The sequence below is a fragment of the Ceratotherium simum genome, chromosome 18, assembly GCF_057802395.1.
Source record: "Ceratotherium simum simum isolate JZ-2026a chromosome 18, ASM5780239v1, whole genome shotgun sequence".
NCBI classification, from domain to species: Eukaryota; Metazoa; Chordata; class Mammalia; order Perissodactyla; family Rhinocerotidae; genus Ceratotherium; species Ceratotherium simum.
In genome coordinates, this window is record NC_141917.1 from 57,854,262 (window position 1) to 57,874,163 (window position 19,902).

The 19,902-nt window shown below is 50.9% G+C and overlaps 1 protein-coding gene across 1 annotated transcript in view; it reads right to left on the minus strand.

Moving 5' to 3' along the window:
- The window catches only part of NWD1 (NACHT and WD repeat domain containing 1), a 65,584-nt gene that overhangs the window by 37,268 nt on the left and 8,414 nt on the right, over positions 1-19,902 (minus strand). The window contains exons 4-9 of the mRNA XM_004422992.3: positions 18,368-18,665; positions 13,494-14,766; positions 4,188-4,391; positions 3,072-3,231; positions 1,220-1,337; positions 83-241 (exon numbers count right to left, since the gene is read on the minus strand). Of these exons, the coding sequence (XP_004423049.2) occupies positions 83-241; positions 1,220-1,337; positions 3,072-3,231; positions 4,188-4,391; positions 13,494-14,766; positions 18,368-18,665 (2,212 nt within the window). The remainder of the gene's footprint in view (positions 1-82; positions 242-1,219; positions 1,338-3,071; positions 3,232-4,187; positions 4,392-13,493; positions 14,767-18,367; positions 18,666-19,902) is intronic.

Genomic DNA, 19,902 nt, shown 5'->3' on the forward strand with positions numbered 1-19,902 from the left:
ACTGGAAATCCAGCTGGTGGCTCAGGGTGCTTCTAGAAGCCAGTGCAGAGGGGACCCTCCCAGCCAGGCGTGCCCGACTGACCCACGCCTCGGAGCTCCAGGGCTGGGCGGCACAGCTGCAGGGCTTCGCGGACCAGGCTAAGCTCGGGACACTCCACGTGAGGGGCACACAGGTCAAAGTCGTCCAACAGCCCTTCGATGCCCCCGGAGATGACTCTGCAGGAAATCCAGTTCATGCTGCCTGCGGGGAGAAGGCAGGCTGAGGGGCACACGCCGCCCTCCAGTTCACCCCAAGAGAGCATGTTCGCCTCCCCACTTCCCCCAGGATTCCCACTCTCAGCACCGCTGACATTTGGGACCGGGTATTCCTCTGTGGTGGGGCGTCCTGTGCACTGCAGGGTGTGGAGCAGCATCTCTGGTCTCCACCCACTAGATGCCGGTAGCACCCTCCCTAGTCATGAGGATCAAAAAGATAAACATTGCCAAGTGTCCCCTGGGGAGCAGAATTACCCCTGGTTGGGAATCACACAGATGAATAGATGGCTGGATGGATGGACGGACGGACGGCTGGATGGATGGATGGATGGATAGATAGATAGACAGACAGACAGATGGATAGACAGACTGATAGACAAGTAGATAAATGGATAGATAAATAGATGATGCATTGGTAGATATAAAGATGATAGACATAGAGAGAAATGATAGAAAGATGGATAGAGAGAGAGACAGAAAGATGGATGAATGGATAGATAGATAGGTGATGGGTGAATAGATATAAATACAACAGACATAGATGGTAGATAGAGAGATAGATAGACAGATGGAAAGATAGATGATAGATAGATAGATGATATATAGAGAGATAGAGAGATAGAAGTGATAGAAAGGTGATAGATAGACAGACAGGCAGACAGACATAGGCGGCAGGTAGAGAGAGAGATGATAGATAGACGATATGTCGACAGACAGACAGACTGGCTCTCTCACTCCGAGGCTGGGTTTCTCATCCTCTGCACTATCAACTGGCACCAGAGGCCAGTGGCACCGCCTCCCCCGTCGTGACAACCAAAACGCCTCCAGACATTGCCAAATGTCCCCTGTGGGGTGCAGAACTGCCCCCGATGAGAACCACTGCCTTACGAGGAGCAAGGATTTCGCCTTCTGCCCTTCTCAAGCTCCAGAGGACCAGAGACACACCGAGCCTCCGAGACCTTACCCAGCACCTCCCGCCTCAGCTCCTCGGTGCGGCCCGCGTGGAGCAGGTGGTGGGGCAACTCCTTCAGCTTGCGCACGTTCGCAGCCGTGTCTGAGAACCACAGGGGCTGAGGGGCCACCTGTGGAGGAGGAAGGGGCTGGCAGCCAGGCCACTATGACACAGGCTCATTCATTCACTCCACACACATGGCCCAGGCCAGCCACCAGGTGATCCTGTGGGGGTCAGGACACAATTCCAGACAGAGATGGGCCACACCCCCCATGGGCTGCTGGGGCAAAGGGAGGGACCTGGGGCTCAGGGATCCAAGGGGCATTGGAGCTGGGCCTCAGAGGATAAGTAGGAGTCTGTCTGGTGAAAGGTGTTGGGGAACGACGGCATTCTAGGGCAAGGGAATGGCATGTGCAAAGGCCTGGAGGTGGGAGAGAGCAGGACAAGGGCTGATTTACAAGGCAGAGTGGGGGATTATGGTGGGGAATGAGACTAGGGAGGTTGTAGGTAGCAGAACATGAAGGCACTGAATATCAGGCTGCGGGGGCAGGACTGGAGACCGAGGGCACTGGGGAGCTATGGAAAGTGTTAGAGGAGAGGCATGACCAGATTGCATTGTCAGAAGCATTGCTGGGGAAGTTGGACTGGAGAGGGAGGGCACTGGGGTGGACGGACTGGAGCAGGAGGTCCTGATGCTAGAAGACCAGGAAGAGGGACAGACCATGTCCCAGAGGGAGAGCATGAGGCTGAGCCTGCAGGAGTTCTGAGCACAAGGAGAGGGTCTTTGAGGCACCGAAGAGGCGAAAGAGCAGCACTGAGAAAGAATCAGGCCTGGCTCTGCCTCCAGCCTCCCCAGTCCAGCAGGCAAGACAAGGAAAAAAGAAAAATGGACCTACAACTAAAGACTTAACGTGTATTTCCTAGTTGCAATCATTGTGCTCTGGTTATGGAAGATGTTAACATTAGGGGAAACTGAGGGAAGGGACCATGAGAACTCTGTACTCGATGTGCAACACTTCTGTAAATCTAAAATGACTTCAAAACCAAAAGTTTTAAAAAAACGTATAAGTTCCACCTCAGAGTGAAGGGAACATGGAGAAAAGAACAAATTTGAAATTGAAAAGGGAGGAAATCCTGGAAGGCTTCCTGAAGGAAGAGGCATTTGAGCTGAGCCTTAAGGTGTTTGAGAGGCAAACACGAGGGGGCGACATGTAAGCTAAGGATGCCACATCTTAGAGCTCCTGGGCACAGGAGAAGAAAGACTGGAAGGAAATGTGTGAATAGTGACAGGGGAGAGGGTGTGGGAGCAGAATTTCCTGAGTGGGGGAACTGTGGGCAGTTTTTATTTTACTGTTTCTTCCTCTGTGTTAGGCATGACAATCACATACCACTCTCCTAACTAGAAAACAAAATAAGCGTTATGTTTAAAGTGAGGGATGCATCTGGGGAAGCAAAGACTGGAAATCGGATTGAGCCAGGGAATTCACAGAGAGAAATGTTAAATGCGCCCCAAACAGGGAGGAAACTGGTATGCCTCAGCAGGAACTGGAGCTCAGAATTAAAACTCTGGGGTGCCAGGAGTTCGAGGCAGTTCAAATATGCTTCTGAATTTTGTGATTTTGTTTTTGCCTCTGGGAAGTTGGAGAGGGGGTTGTATATTCCTCATCTGCAGCTCCCCAGCCCCCAAATTATGCTGAGGGGCTGAGGGGCCCTCTCACCCTCCGTGGGAAGGGAAAGCAAGGAGGTCAGGAAGGTGTCTGAGGGGAAACGCAGGAGGGAAGGAGGGGTCATCCTTCCAGGCAGCCTTCTCTTGTCCACACGGCAAGGTGGAGGCTGCAGGTGGGGGCAGGGCCAGAGGCCTCACCTTGCGGTCCAGGTTCAAGGGCTTCCCCACGAGCGGCAGGGTGATGAGTTTCTTGGTGCCCTGGCTCCAGGCCCCTGAGAAGAAGTCAGCCAAGACTCCATGTCTCTTGGCTCTCTCGGGGCCGGACAGGTAGCGCTCTTGGACCACCTCAGCCAGCTGTCTGCAGAGAGGGGACACGGGCTGATGGGCCTGGGGGACTGGGCGAGCTCAGAGGTGGCCACTGGCCTCCCTAAACCACTCAATGCAGGGCCATCCTAAATCACCTTCAGGACGCTCACTGGCTCAGCTGACCACCTGAACAGTTATCTCCACATCAGCCCATCTTCCTTGTTTTCCTTAAATAAATTCACTTTAAAAAGGAACCTTTGGCTCTTCAATCAGGAAAACATAAAATAAGTTTCTGTATGACCCAGCAATTCCTCTCCTGGGTATACGTCCCAAAGAATTGAAAAACAGAACAGGTGTTCAAAGAAAAACTTGTACATGCATTTCATAGCAGCACTATTCATAATCGCCAAAAGGTGAAAACAACCCAAATGTCTATCAGCTGATGAAGGATAAACACAATGTGGTCCACCCATACAATGGAATATTACCCAGCCATAGAAAGGAATGAAGCTGTGACACACGCTACAACGTGGGTGAACCTCAAAAACATCATGCTTAGTGAAAGAAGCCAGACACGAAAGTGTATGTTCCCATTTACAGGAAATGTCTAGAACAGGCAAATCCATAGAGACAGAAAGCAGATTAGTGGTTGCCAGGGGTGGGGGGATGGGGAGTGACTTGCTTATGGGGGCAGGGTTTCCTTCTGGGGTGATGGGAATGTTCTGGAAATATTTAGAGGTGATGGTTGCATAACATTATGAATGTGCTAAATGCCATTGAATTGTACACTTTAAAATGATGAATTTTATGTTATGTGAATTTATCCTCAATTTAAAAAACAAGTTAGTTGTGTTAAGGCTAGTGGCATGGAGATCCTTGAATGCCATGCTAAGTGGACTTGATTCCATGGGGATGGGGAGCGAAGAAGGATTTGGAACAAGGAGGAGTCCAATCAGTGAGTCCTCATTCTTGGGCGCCCTGACAGTGTCACTGTCACGCTGGACCTACCTGTGGGCAACGGCCAGGAGAGTGAAGCCGTCCACCGGCCGCCTGGCCAAGCAGGCGCCCAGATCTCGACGAAGCCTCACCCACAGCAGGGGTGGGAAACGCAGCAGCTCCTTGCTGGGTGGGGTCCAGTCCCGGTACACGGCCTGCAGGACCTCGTCATCCAAGGACAGGATGTCCTTCAGCTCTGCCTCTGAGAGCCCGTGCCTGTGGGGAGGAAGGATGGGGCACTGGAACACAACTGTGTCTCCTGAATTTGGAGGACGCAGATGCCAAGGGGGGCAGAGACGTGGCCAGCTGCATGGCACCAAAGGGCTTGAAACTGAGGATGAAAGGGTTAAAATCTTCCCTGGGTTAGAGAAAAAAATTTGAGATAAGCTCTGCTAACTGCAGCTGTGCATACTCAACTAAAACTAACCAGATCTTTCTGTCTGAGTGGTTTTTCCCAAGAAGTCAAGGTCCAGATGTTCAAGAAGGAAGGAGATTCAGCCTTACAAGGCCAAACACAGGCTGAGGATGAAAACTAACCAGAAAAGTCCAGACGGTCAAAGAAAAACAGATTCAGTCTTCAAGATCAAACACAGGCTGAAGGCACCAACCAGCAGGGCCACATGCTTCCCCTCCCCTACCTAAAACCCCAGATACAAACCCCTACCTTGTTCCCTTCCAGGAGGTGGATCTGAGTTTTAACTCCCATCTCCTCGTCTGGCTGCCTTTCCACAATAAACCTCTTTCCTTGCTGCAAGCCTGACGTTTCGGTGATTGACTTGTGTTGTAAGCCGGGTAAAGGAACCTGTGTTTGTGTTCGGTAACAGGTTCCCTATGAGGATCTGCATTTGGATGGTGCCCAGCGGGTACCAACACCCAGTTACAGCTGTGCCCATCAAGTAAGACCTTTCCTGATCTTTCCTCCTGCACACACTCCTACGGAACCATGAACCAGCCCCTCCCCAACCTCAGGTGAGTCAGGCAGCATAGAGAGGGAGAAAGGAGATAACTTAGGAAAATAATGCAGAAACCAACGGTGCCCACCCCTGCCCACCTCATGTTTCCTGGCCTGGGAAAGGGCTGAGGGATAGAAAAGAAGTGCCTTTAAATAGGATGAGCACTTGAAGTTTCAGTGCTGGCCTGGAACGGACTTCCTAATACCTGTGAGCACCAGACTAGAAAAACTGAGGGATCCGCCTGCAAATTTCATTAGGGGTAGAGAACCAGAGTTCATTTCAGAGAAGGGGAGAGAGGGAGGCTGGCTTCTGTTTGCACCCGTGGGAATTAATAAAACAAACCTTAACTAAACTGGGTTGGGAAGGCCTGTAGGAGGCGCTCTCACCCCCATCACACATCATCAATTACACCAAACAGCAAGAGAGGACGCTTCCATCTTGGACGGGAAGTAAAACTACTTTTCTACTGAAGGAAGATTTCTCTCCTCAGCCAATGAGAAACGCCACAGCTCAGCCAATGAGAAACGCCGCAGCTCAGCCAATGAGAAACGCCGCAGCTCAGCCAATGAGAAGCTGCTCAGTCCTGAACTGTTACTTCTCCCAATGGATTTTCCTTTAGAACAGCCCCTCTCTACTCCCCCTTTTTCTCTATAAAAGCAGCTCCCCCTTCCTTGTTTGTTAGATTTTCCTATGGTTTGCTATAGCATGCACATCCCGAATTGCAATTCTTTTGGCTTTTCCTGAATAAACTCATTTTGAGGGTAAAATAACAGGAGAATTTGCTTTTTAAGTTGACACACCTCAGAGTGCAAATACCTCATGTGTGTGTGTTTTTTTAATTCTCTGATGTTGATCGAGGTCTTCATTTTAATCAAAACTCTTGCCCCATTGTTCACATCACAGAAGACCTGCTCACTTAGAATTTTCTGGTGTACAACAAGGTGGGTATTGACATCAGTGTTCTCTGACACCTCTTCTGCTGAGATCATCCCAGCTGTGACAACTCCTATAATATCATTGGTGGTGTTCTCCACACTTCCCCCACTGGGGCGTAAGACAGCCAGGCCATCTCCCCAACCTGCTTTTCTCCCCTTGACAGATTTTTCCAAACCGGAATTACTGGGAGCCACACCACTGAGGTCCCTTTGATGTCCCACTGTGTGTTCCTGTGCCTCCTCAAAAATTTCCTCCTTCAGAACAGAATCTTCTTTCTCACTCTTTGGCCCACCCTCAGGACAACTCAGGCTTGATCCTCTCCTTGCAATTTCAGATTGGATGGCTTGTCCACTGGATCAAGATGGGACATCCCAGCAGGCTTTCAAAATGGCTATCACAGAGAAGCCACAGCTCCAGAATTCTCCAGCGTCACGTCCCTGTACAGGGCCCTCTGGGCAGGGGCCATCCAGTCCATTCGTTCTCAGAGAAGCAGAAAACCATGTCCTCAAAGGTCACTGGCTCATCAATAAAGCGTTGGCACGTTTGCTCGACCACTCCTCATGGAGTGTCATCTCTGTGGGAGGCATTGTGCTGAACCCCGGAGGACAGAGATCTAGGTACCCAGGAAGCTTGTCGTCTAGTGCAGAGAGCCAAGTAGGAAAAAACCACAAAGAGGTTGGGTAACACCAATTGTAAGGAAGAAGATAAACAAAGTCATGTGAAATAGAGTGACAAGATGAGGGACAGGAGGAAGATTTGCTTCCCAGAGTGGGTGGGTCCCTCTGAGAAGGTGCCATTGGAGCTGCGATTGGGCGGGAGATGAAGGAGCCAGCATGAGAAGATCTGGGGTGAGGGGGCTCCAAGCAGGATGATGGGAGGCAGCCAGATCCCACAGGCCTTGGAAAGCAGTTTGGATACTTTCCTAAAAGCAATGGGAAGTCACTGGAACGGTTTAATTAGGGCAGAAATTCAATCTGATTTATGATTTTAAATTCTCACTCCCGACAGGTATTTACCCCAAACCTTGTACAGGCACATTCACAGCAGCACTATTCACAGCAGCCAAAAGATGGAAACAACCCAAGTGTCCATCCACACGCGAATGGATAAACACACTGTGGCTGCTATGGACTGAATATCTGTGTCTCCCCAACATTCATGTGTAGAAATCCGAACCCCTAATGTGATGGTGTCGGTGGGGGGGCTTTGGGAGGTGATGAGGTCATGAGGGTGGAGCCCCTATGATGGGATTAGTGCCCTTATAAAAGGGACCCCAGAGAGCTCCCTTGTCCCTTCTGCCATGTGAGGACACAGTGAGAAGATGCCATCTATGAACTAGGAAGTCCTCGCCAGACACCAAATCTGCTGGCGCTTTGATCTTGGACTTCCCAGCCTCCAGAACTGTGAGAAATCAATTGTTTATAAGCCACCCAGTCTAGGGTATTTTTGTTATAGCAGGCTGAATGGACCACGACAGTGGTGTATCCATACAATGGAATATTATTTGGGCATATAAAAGGAACAAAGTACTGACACACTACAACACCGATAACCTTGAAAACACTATTCTGAGTGAAAGAAATCAGTCACAAGAGACCACAGGGTGTATGATTCCATTTATATGAAATGTCCAGAGCAGGATCCATAAGCCAGAAGGTAGATTAATGGTTGCCAGGGGCTAGGGGAGGGGGATGGGGAGTGACTGCTAATGGGGATGGGGTCTCCTTTCAGGAGTGATAAAATGTTCTGGAACTAGACAGAGGTGGTGGTTGCACAACATTGTGAATGTGCTACATGCCACTGAACTGTACACTTTAAATTTTTTAATTTTACGTTATGCAAATTTTACATCAATTAATCTTGCTCCTGCTAAATGCAATCAGGAATCCTGAATTGGCTCCAGGACCAGAAAAATGACGTTAATAGAAAAACTGGTGAAATCCAAATAAAGTCTGGAGTTGAGTTCATAGTCATGTACCAGTGTCAATATTCTGGTTTTGGTAGCAATGCTGTGGTTATGTCAGATGTTAACATCAGGAGAAGCTAGGGGAACAGTCTGTGAGAACTCTCTATATGACACTTCATCTCCTCTATAAATCTAAAATCATTCCCAAATAAAAAGTTTACTTAAAATATTGTTTTTGTCTCTCTAGGCAAGGGGCTTGTTGGGGGACACAGGCAGAGACATGGAGACAAGTGAGTGGGAGGGCAGTTGTTCAGGTGGGAGACAGGGATGGCTTAGGAGGAGCTGGGGGCAGTCGAATTGGAAAGAATGGTTGGTTGAGGATGTTTCAGAGTCAGAGCCAAGAGGACTTGCTGATTATGGAGGGAGGAGGGACGTGGAAGGAGAAGAAACGGGAATGACTCTTGGCTATGCAGACAGTGACCCAATTACTAAGACTAGGAACCCTGGATGGGAGCAGATTTGGGAGCAAGAGTCCTGCTAGACAAAGTCATGAGCTACCGACATGTATGGAACACATACCTCCCCCCGTCACCCCCACCCCTGGCAATCAACACTCTACTTTCCGTCTCTGCGGATTTGCCTATTCTGGACATTTCATATAAATGGGATCATACAATGTCATACCATCTGCACTCAACACTGACAACCTCCTGCCTGGGGGCATGCCCCAACCTCGTCCATCTAGGTTTCAACAGTAGGAGCCTACATCAGGGAGCAGGAGACTCAGAAGGGGTACAAGAGCAGATGAAGACCTGTACGCGATCACTGGGCGGGCACCATTTTCCTGCGCTGCTGAAATCTGCGGACCGCGGTCTTAGGACCCGGTCCTCTTTGCACCTCCTTATCCATGTTTGTGGCTGAATCTCCAAACTCACTTGGAGGTGGGGAGGCAGGGCAGAAAGCGTTCCCCCATTTGTCAGATGGAAAAACTGAGATTTGTGTATTCACGTCCCTGAATTCAATTCCATTCCTGCTCTTGAAGACATCGTGTCTCGCAGCGTCTAGAGCTATGATGTCCAATACAATGGCCACCAGCCACATTTGGCCATTTAAAGGTAAACTTAAAAATTAATAAAATTTAAAATCCATTTTCTGGGTTGCGTGAGCCACCTTTCGAATGTTCAATAGCCACATGTGGCTCGTGGTTGCCACACTGGACAATGAGATACGAGCACGGCTCCAGTGCAAATGTTCTACTGGACAGTGTCAAAGAGAGACTAGGGGACGTGCCCGTGGTCTTAGCCAAACCCCTAGGTTGAGAGCCCTTCTCAATCCCTAAAGACATCCCTTTGCCTAACCTGCCCCCCCGCCAGGGGACCAGCCTTGCCTGCACTGTGGGACCAGCTGTGCGTGTAGTCACACGACCCTGCGTTTGATCTTGGCTGAGGGACCCTGGCCAGGAAAGTATATTCTCTTTGCCTCAGTTTCCTCATCTGCCAACATCAAAACTGTTGAGTGCTAAGAATAATACAAACTAGTTCCCCTCACTGAGTTCTTATCCCAGGCCAGGCGAGCATGATCTCGTTATGCCTTCCAGCAGCTCTACGGAATGGATGCTCTCCCTGTCATCCCCCCTGAACAGAGGAGGCTCCAGGAAGATATGCCTGCTGAAAGTAGCGATTCTCCCCCTTGTGCTGTCCACATTGGGGGTTGGGTCATTCTTTGTGGGGGAGACTGTCCTGTGCACTATAGGATGTTCAGCAGCATCCCTGTCCTCCACCCACTAGATGTCAGTCGCATGATAGATGATAGATAGATAAATAGATAATAGATATTATAGATGATGGATGGATGGATGGATGGATAGAGAGATAGAGAGATAGAGGGATGGATGGATGGATGGATGGATGGATGGATAAACAGATATGATAGATTATAGCTAGACAGATAGGTAGATAGGGAAAGAGAGACACGGTCTCTCATACTAAAGCAGGTTTCTCACCCGCTGCACTACCGACATCTGGGGCGCCATCATCCTCTGTGGGAGGCCGTCCAGTACACTGTAGGGTGTTGAACATTATCCCTGGCCACCACCCACTAGATGCCAGTAGCATCCCATCCCCAGTCATGACAACCAAAACTGTCCCCATTGTCAAGTGTTCCCTGGGGGGTGCAAAGTCTCCCCAGGCGAGAACCACTGGCCTAGCAGAACTCAGATCTGCACTGAGAGCCAGGCTCTCGGCCACCATGCCACGCTGACTCCGTGTGTAAACCTAACATACTTTCATGGACCTGGAGGTACCGAAATCACCTCCCCTACAGCCACCTTCCATAAACCGCCTTCTCTGCCAGTCCCTGGAGGACGGCCAGTCCTACACCCCGTGAGGCGCTCGGCTTTACTAATTGGACCAGACATGGGGCCAAGAAGGCCAATTGTTTTCTGTTTCCTTGGATTTTGGAATCAGGACTCAAGAATGAGCCAGTAAGATGGTGCCAGGTCCCCCAAATGGGAGCTCATAATGTCAACGAAGGCTTGCGGCAAGCTGAGGTTCCCAAGGGGACACAGGAGCCTCCAGAACAGAAGCTGCTGCACGGAGAAGACCCGGAGCAAGAGGGGTGAGAAACTGCCCTGATTGCCGTGGCTTGCTGGTTTCCACGACAACTCTGCTTCCCCCGCGTGGACACCATCAGAGTGGCCTGATGGCCCACCCCTTTATTCTGGAACATTCCCGGTCTGTCTTTGTTCTCTTGTAGAGTCTGGGCCAGGCCCCCATTCAAGGGGTATCAGTCGCAAAACCTGGGGTACGACATGAAATCGGGCCCCGCTGGAGTTGGCTGTGGGGTGGCCCTGGGTTCTCTGAGCTGCCCCCATGGCCGTTTGCATTAAGGCAAAGCTCTGTTGTTTGGTGTGTCTGCTAATTAGCCTGCATCCCAACCTCCTGGGGGAGGATGGCTTGGCTGCTGTGCACATCTGATGAACACACTCCTCTCTCCTGCTCATTATTTCTGACTCGCCATCCACACCTGGCATCTCCAAGCAATCACGCCTAACCTTCATGACCAGAGTTTATTAGACTGTGTAGCCCTGAGACTTGCTCTGGGCTGAGCAATCACATTTAAGCATTCATTCCTTTAAACTCTATAAACACATTGGAATTGGATTTTCTTAACTGCTTTTTGCTGATTCCCATGCTACAAGCCTGGAATTACATATAGACGCGTACTTGCAGTCAATTCTTCAGAGAAGTTTGCTTTAAAATGATTTTTCTGAGCTCTCCCCACATTGCATATTAATTACAAAGGGGAACACTGCAAATTTACAGTGGGAAAAACATCCATGCCCAAGAAGGGCCGAGCATCACTCAAATTTAAACTGGGCGTAATCATGAGGAAACACCAGACCAGCCCAGAGGGAGAGACACCACAGTCTCCCACCTCCCCTGAGGTGTGGTCCCTGAACCAGCAGCATCAGCATCAGCATCAGTATCACCAGGGAGCTTGGGAGAAACACAGGTTCCCAGGCCCTACCCCAGACCTGCTGACTCAGTCTTTATTCTAAACAAGACCCAAGATACGTCTACCCATTGAGGGTTGAGGAGTGCTGATGTACAAAATAACCGGCCTGTACTCTTCAAGAGGACATAGACAGATGGCGGAATGTTCCAGATTAAAGGAAACCAAAGATATTTGACAATTAAATGCAACATGCGATCCTGGATTGGGGGCAAAGTCAGGGGTGGGGAAGAGACACAGCTATGAAGGACATTTTTGAGATAATTGGCAAATTTTGACTATAAACTGTGCATTAAATAATATTATTGCATCTGTGTTACATTTCCCAAGTGTTATGATTGTCCTGTGGAGATGTGGGGTTCTGACTGCTCTTAGGAAATATGTGAGGACTTTAAGGGTAAAGGGGAATGATGCCTGTAATGAATTCTCAAATGGTTCAGGGAAAAATGGTGTCTGTATGTGTGTTTGTGTGTGTGTGTGTGTGTGTGTGTGTACACAGACAGAGAGAGAGACAGAAAAAAATAGAAAGATAGAAGAATACAAAGAAAGAGGGATGGATAGATAGATTTATAGATAGATTCAGAGAGTCATAGATAGATAGATAGATAGATAGATAGATAGATAGATAGAAAGAAAAATAGAAGGAAGGCAGGAAGGAAGGAAGGGAGGAAGAGGGGAGGGAGGAAGGAAAAGATAGAAAAGGGACGGAAAAAGGGAGAGACAGAGCTATGTGGCAAATCGGTGATTCTGGAGAGGGGCGTAAGGCAGCGGTTCTCAACTAAGGCCTATTCTGCCTTCAGGGGACACTTGGCAATGTCCCAGACATCTCTGGTTGTCACAGCTGGGGGTCCTATTAAAATGTAGTGGGTGGATGCGCTCAGCGTCCTACGTGCACAGGGCGGCCCCCACAGCAAAGAATGATTCTGCCTCAAACGTCAGTAGTGCCAAGGCTGAGGACCCCTGGTGTCTGGGAATTCCTGGCATATTTTGCACTATGGGAGTTCTTCCACTAGTCTATAAATTTCAAATTATTTCAAAGTAAAAATTTTATAAAAGGAATACCATAGGCAAATCCATAGAGACGGAAAGCAGATTAGTAGGTGCCAGGGTCTGGGGGAGGGGGATGGGGAGTGACTGCTCATGGGGACAGAGTTTCCTGTTGGGGTGATAGAATGTTCTGGAGTAGTGGTTGCACAACACTGTGAGTGTACTAAACGTTACTGAACTGTCCACTTTAAAATGATGCATTTTATGTTACATGACTCGTACGGGGTTGAATAGTGTCCCCCCAAATTCACGCCCACCTGGAAGCTGTGACTGTGATCTTATTTGAAAGCAGACTTTGGGGAATTAATCCAGTTAAGACGAGGCCATACTGGATCAGGGTGGGCCTAATCCAATGAGCAGGGTCCTCACAACCAAAGGAAAGTCCGACAGAGAGACTCACAGGGAGCAGCCACCAGACGCTGGAAGCAGACATTGGAGGGATGCATCCACAAGCCACAGAACGCCAAAGGTTGTTGGCAACACCAGAAACTAAGGGAAAGGCCTAGAACAGATCCTCCCCTACTGCCTTGAGAGGGACCCCGGCCCTGCTGACGCCTTGATCTCAGACTTATGGCTTCCAGAACCGCGGGAGGATAAGCTCCTGTTGTTTAAGCCCCCCAGTCTGTGACTTGTTACAGCAGCCCCAGGAGACGAATGCATGTGTTCTATCTCAGTTTAAAAAAGAGTGAAGGGGCCAGCCGGGTGGCACAAGCGGTTAAGTGCTCGCGCTCCGCTGTGGCGGCCCCGGGTTCGCTGGTTCGGATCCCGGACGCGCACCTACGCACTGCTTGTCAAGCCATGCTGTGGCAGCGTCCCATATAAAGTGGAGGAAGATGGGCATGGATGTTAGCCCAGGGCCGTCTTCCTCAGCAAAAAAAGAGAAGGATTGGCAGATGTTAGCACAGAGCTGATCTCCTCACACTAAAAAAATAAATAAAAAAGAGTGAAAACGCAGAGACTCACCGGGAAGACACGATGTAGCCCAGCACATGGGCCACCAGGAGCTGCCCGTGCGTCTGCTCCAGGCGGGCACACAGCTGCCGCACTGCTTCCTTAGCCGTGGAGGCCAGAGGCGTGGGCACGGTGAACGACGCCCATTTCCTGGCCTCCTCGAAGGCCAGCCTCAGCCGCCCCGGGTGCCCACACTCCGGGAGGCTGGCCCAGAGCAGGTCCCTCTGTGCCGGGCTCAGGGTCCTCCTGGAGGCTGCCAGCAGGAGCCGGACCATCTCCTGCCCGTGGTTTCCAGAGAGGGCTTTCACCTCCCAGTAGGCCTCCGGGTCTGGGAGCATCTGCCGCATGGTGTGTAAAACCCCCTGCTGCCCTGAGCAGGCGGAGAAGACGAGGTGGACCCTGGGGGGGCAGTTAGGAGGCAGCCAGGGCACCCTCCGAGCACGGTGGACAGAGTGCATGTCATCCACAGAATCCAGCAGGATCACGAGCGACTCGAAGTTTCGGCTGGAGATGGTGTGGAGGAGGGTGTGGAAGAACTGGACCACCCTGGAGTGGGCCTCCAGGACCTGGGCAGGGGGCAGGGGCAGCCCATAGGCCAGGCACACCTGGAGGCAGATGCTCTGGAGCAGGCCGTGGGCATCAGAGCTCAACTGTGATGTCCCCAGCAGCCGCAGGACGGTCACTGTCTTGCGGCCAAGCAGCCCCGGCATTTGCTGGGCCAGCTGGCACATCAGAGCCGTCTTCCCGATGCCTGGGGCTCCAAAAAGCACCAGGGCCGTGTGGGGGTGGCCGTCGCTCTGCCGCAGCCGCTGTCCTAGCCGGGTCAGGAGCTCCTGGCGCCCACAGAAGGTCCGGGTGGCCTCGGTGCTCAGCCCCAGGTGGTGGCGGATCTCCTGGTAGAGCCACGCCAACTCCTGCCTGCCCGCCTCCAGCTCCTGGAGGCGTTCGAGGACCTGGTGGTTAGCCCTGGCCACAAACTGTTCGCCCAGCTCCTTCAGGTACCGGGCATGAGCCTTGTTTTTGGGGTTCACCAGGTCGCGGCTCCAGGGCAGGTGGTGGGCCTTGAGGACTTCAGGCTGTGTGTCGGCAATGCGCCCCTTGAGGCTGCTGAGAAGGTGCTGGGCGTCTGTGTCCAGGCAGCCATCTGCGCGCCGGTCCACCATCTTGAGGGTACAGTCTTCCAGGATGTGTTTGTTGAGGTCTTGGATCTCTCTCAGGAAGACAGTGGCCCCCTGGCCCCCATCCACGGAGCTCAGCAGGCCCCGTTCTATCTCCCACTCGATGACTGCAAAAGTGGAGGAGATGGGAAGAGAGTGTGGTCATCATTGTGTCATCAGCTGACCAGAGGGGGGATGCTTGGGAGACACATTCAGGGAGTGAGTGCGTTGGTTCTCGAGCTTAACATGCACCAGAGTCACCTGGCATAACCACAGACAATACGCAAACTAATGCACTTGAGTGTGTTCCAATAAAACTTTATTTACAAAAACAAGCAGTGGGCCGGATTTGGCCTGTGGGCCATAGTTTGCTGACCCCTGTCCCAGAGCATGCAGCAGCTGCCCTGAGGACCCATATTTTCCAGAATCAAGGGCCCAAACTGACTTCTCCTTGGAGGCTTTTATTTTGAAATAGCAATCAGACCTGAGGAGTTGTTTTTGAAGCTGCCTGGGCTCAGCAGAAGCTCCCAGTTCTCTGCAGCTAAGCAAGTCAGGCCCTTGGAGACAGGACTCAGTCTCAGAACCAAAGAGAAGAGCCACTCAAAAGTCTTCCTTGGAGTGACCCCACACCCCCACTCCGTGAATGGAGGTCAGAGATGCAGGCAACTAACAGTCCTAAAATAAGATCCTTCTTGGACACATTTTGGCAGGAACCCATCCAAGACCATCTGCTCTGCTGTCTGCAGGCTGGGTGATCTTGGGCAATCACTGCACCTCTCTGGGTCTGTTTCCTCCCCTGTAAATGGGTGGACCAGCCCAACCTTGACGGAGCTGTTGTCAGGATCTTCTATGAAATAACGCTTGTGAAAAGCTGAGCATTGTGCTGAAGGCACAAAGCCAATCTCAGACGGTGACACACCGTGTGACTCCATCTTCTATAACATTGTCGAAATGACAAAGTTACAGGGATGGAGACGGATCCGTGGTTGCCAGGGGCTGGGGCTGTCGGGGGGAGGGTGGCTCTAGAGAGGCAGCTCGAGGGGGTAGCACGGTGAGGGACCAGTCCTGCACGGTGGTGGTGGCTCCTGGACACTACACAGGTGACAAAACTGCATAGAGTGAAATACACACGTGTGTGCAGCACACACACACATACACACACGTGTGCCTGTGAAGTGCTGCTCCCTCTGCATTGTGACAATGTCCACTTCTCAGTGGTAACATTGTCCTCCGGTGTGCAAGATGTTACCTTCCGGAGAAATTGAGTGAAGGACACACAAAACCTCTTCCTACCATTGTTTTTGCAAATTCCTGTGACTCTCCATTTCAAAATACCAAGTTTTAAAGAATGAAAGCCAAACAAGGTGCCTGGAAAATAACATGCTCCGATATTGCCAACACTGGCAGGCTCCTGAACTCAGCACCCATTCGTGCTTTCCGCTGGTTTCAAGGAGTTTCTGTTTGTTTTTTCAAGTGGGACTTCTTAATGGGCTTGGTTGCTATTGCTGCGTAGAGCTCAGATGAGGTCATGGGGGGACAAGACCCTTTGTATCCCCACGATGACTCCGTGATGGGAATCTCTGACCAGTTCCCTTCTACAGACATGGAAACAGGCCCTGAGCCTGCCAGAAGTCAGTACAGCTGGAAAGGGCAAGGCTGAGCTGCAAACCCAGGCCCACCCCAAAGCACAGACCCCAGACGCTGATGACGGCCCCAGTGGCAGACATGTCTATGAAAGCCATTGGCATGTTTGGCTTCGTGTCATAGAGCAAGCAATAGTGACATAGTAAGTGCTCAATACACAGTAGCCATTAACATGATTCACGAAAACAATGTGTTCCAAATGGACATGGCGCTCCTGGGCCCAACCAAAGCATGGAGGTGGCGGCACCTGCGATGCCAGGTGGGCATCAGGTACCCCCGCCACGACGGCCTTCCTCCCAGAAACCTACAACCCCAGTCTAATCACGAGAAAGCACCTGCCACGCCCAGATTGAGGGACATTCCACAAAAGACCTGGCCAGCACGCCTAAAAATGGTCAAAGTCATGAAAAACAAGGAGAGCCTGAGAAACTGTCGCCAACCAGAGGAGTCTAAGGAGACGTGGCGACTAGACACAACGTTGGTCCTGGACAGGGTCCTGGACGGGGTCCTGGGACAGAAGGACACTGACGGGGACTGAGGGGCTCTGAATACAATCTGGAGTCCACTTAACCATCATGCACCAATGTTAAGTACTGATGTTAATTTCTTAGTTCTGGCAAATGTCCTGTGGTCACATAAGATGTTAGCATTAGGGGAAGCTGGGTGAAGAACATTCGGGAACGCTGACCTATCTTTGTAGCTTTATAACATTGTAACTTTCCTACTAACCTAAAAGTATCCCCAAAGAAAAACTTTATTTTTAAAAATTTATATGTCATTACTAGAACTAATATATATACAGTCACACTTCGGAGACATTGCAGGTTCGGTTCCAGACCACTGCAATAAAGCAAATATCGCAATAAAGTGAGGCACATGAACCTTCTGGTTTCCCAGGGCACGTAAAAGTTATGCTGACACCATCCTGTAGTCTATTGAGTGTGCAATAGCATTATGTCTAGAAAACAATGTACACACCTTAATCAAAAAACACTTTATTGTTAAAAAATACCAACCATCATCTGAGCCTTCAGTGAGTTGTAATCTTTGTGCTAGTGGAGGGTCTTGTAAAAACACGATGTCTGTGACGCACAACAAAGCGACACGAAATAAAACGAGGTATGGCTGTATAATATATTAATATATAATACATAAAATAGGTAATACATAATCAATATGTTTTAATAAAATTAAAATACTATTAATATAAATTACTACGTTCAGTATCTTTAAATAAATCAATATATTTCATATGGTCATAATGTAAATCCACTTATTTAATATGTTGATCATATGAATCCATATATTTAATATTTTTAGTACCGTAAATTCATGTATCCATAGTTCTGGTGATGTGAATTCATCTATTTAACACTCTGGTGGTACAAACTGGCGGACAAGCCCCGTAACCCGGAGGGTTATAGCCCACACACAACAAGAGGAACCTGAGTCCCGCAGCAGCGGCAGTGGGAACGACCGGGCCCGCGGCATCTTTAGAAAACTCTTCCCGGCGGCGGGTGTGGAGGCTGGAAGGGCAGAGGCCACAGCAGAGGTGAGAGGGAAGGGTCTGGCTGAGAGCTGGGTGACAGACTCAGACAGTCACAGGGTCCAACCCCTGATCTGCCCCTTGGGCAAAGGAGACGCCTTCCTGTGCCTCAGTTTCCACCTCTGAGGCAGGCGCGGTGAGGCCAGACGGCTCGGACCCCTCGGCAGGGGCTGGATCTTTGGCTAACACACAGTGACCCACTGCTCCAATGTTCCTGGGACTGTCTGGATTTAGCCCTAAGCGTCCCAGGCGACCTGGGAAGGTGGTCATCCTAGAGCACTTCCCCCAGAGCCGGGAGCCTCCCTGCGAGAAGGGAGGAAGGAGCTGGGGGAGGAGAGGAGGGTCCTAGGAGAAGGAGAATTAACTGGGATGTGGCTGAACTCTCTTGGGTCAGTTACATGACCTTTGGAACTGGGGTCTGGGAGCCAGATGGGCTTGGCATTTACAGAAACGCAGATTGTGGCACTTGGACAAAACGTGACGTGTATTTTGAACGGGGGGGCAGGCGGGGGCACCGAGGGGACAGCTGGCAGCCTCACCTGACCGGTGGTAGCGATGCCACTGCTCCAGAGTGATGAGGCCCAGCCTCCGGGCCTCCTGGGCTCCCGAGCGCAGCACCGAGGTCAGGGTGGCCTCCTCCGGCCCGCGGGCCTCCCCGGAGCCTGGGCCCTGCAGCAGGTAGGTCGGAGGCATGGAGTTCTCGTCCCTCCAGAAGCGTCGGGCCACCAGCTCCAGGTCACGTGGCCTGGCGGTCAGCTGAGCCTTCAGTGCCTCCCACTCCTTCTCCTCGATCAGCGTGGGGACCAGACAGGGGCCGTACTGGTCACCTACGAGGGCCTGGCAGAGAGAGGGGTGGAGATGGGCGCAGGTTCAAATGTCAGCTTGGGCGCTTAGCCCTGTGACCCTCGGTGAGGCATGCTGAGCCCCTAAAAATGAGTCTGGTGGCACTGCCACGGCAACAGTGACATTAACAAGTACAGGCAGAGCCTTAGAGCACCTGCCTGTGGAGGCACCTGAGAACACGGGACACCAGGCAGGTCAGCTCTGAATCCCATTGAGCAGCAAGCATCACAGAATCTTTTGCTTGAGAACCCCCCTGTGGGAGGTGAATAATGCTCCCCAAAGATATCAGGTCCCAATCCTGGACCCTGTGAATGTACCTTATATGGAAAAGGGTCGTGATGGTTAATTTTATGTGTCAGATTGACCGGGCTAAGGGATGCCCAGATAGTTAGCCAACATGATTTCTGGGGGTCAGTGAGGGTGTTTCTGGAAGAGGTCAGCACTTGAATTGGTGAACTGCGCGAAGCGAATGGCCCCCCCAGTGCAGGTGGGCATCCTCACATCCACCAAAGGCCCCGAACAGAACCAAGAGGAGGAGGAAGCGTCAATCCCTCTCTGCTCATGCTGAGACATCCATCCTCTCCTGCCCTCGGACATCAGCCGTCCTGATTCTCAGGCGTTCAGACTCAGATCGAGACTTACACCATCAGCAACGCACCCCCTCCACCCCCCGGCCTCCAATTCTCAGGCCTCAGAACTCAGACTGAACTACACCACCAGCTTTCCCGGTTCTCCAGTCTACAGACAGCAGATGGTGGGACTTCTCGGCCTCCATAACAGGGTGAGCCAACTTCCTGTAATGGATCTCCTCTCTCCGTATATATATATGTACACTCGTTCTGCTTCTCTGAAGAACCCTGACTAATACAAGGGTCTTTGCAGACGGGATTAAGGATCTTGAGCTGGGAGATTATCCTGGATTATATGGGGGGCCCTAAGTGCAATCTCAAGAGACAGGCAGAGAGAGATTTCACACAAGCAGAAGAGAAGAAGATGATATGACAACAGAGGCAGAGACTGGAGTGATGCAGCCACAAGCCAAGGAATGCCTGGGGCCCCCAGAAGCTGGAAGAGACAAGGAAAGATTCTCCCTGAGAAATTTAGGAGGGAGCACAGCCCTGCTGAGAGAGTAACCAGAACAGTCTCAGTCCCTACCTTCCTGGACCTTGGAGTCTTAACAGGAAAGGCAGGCAGCAATCTGAGAATTTGCACCAATGTCAAAGTGCAGCTG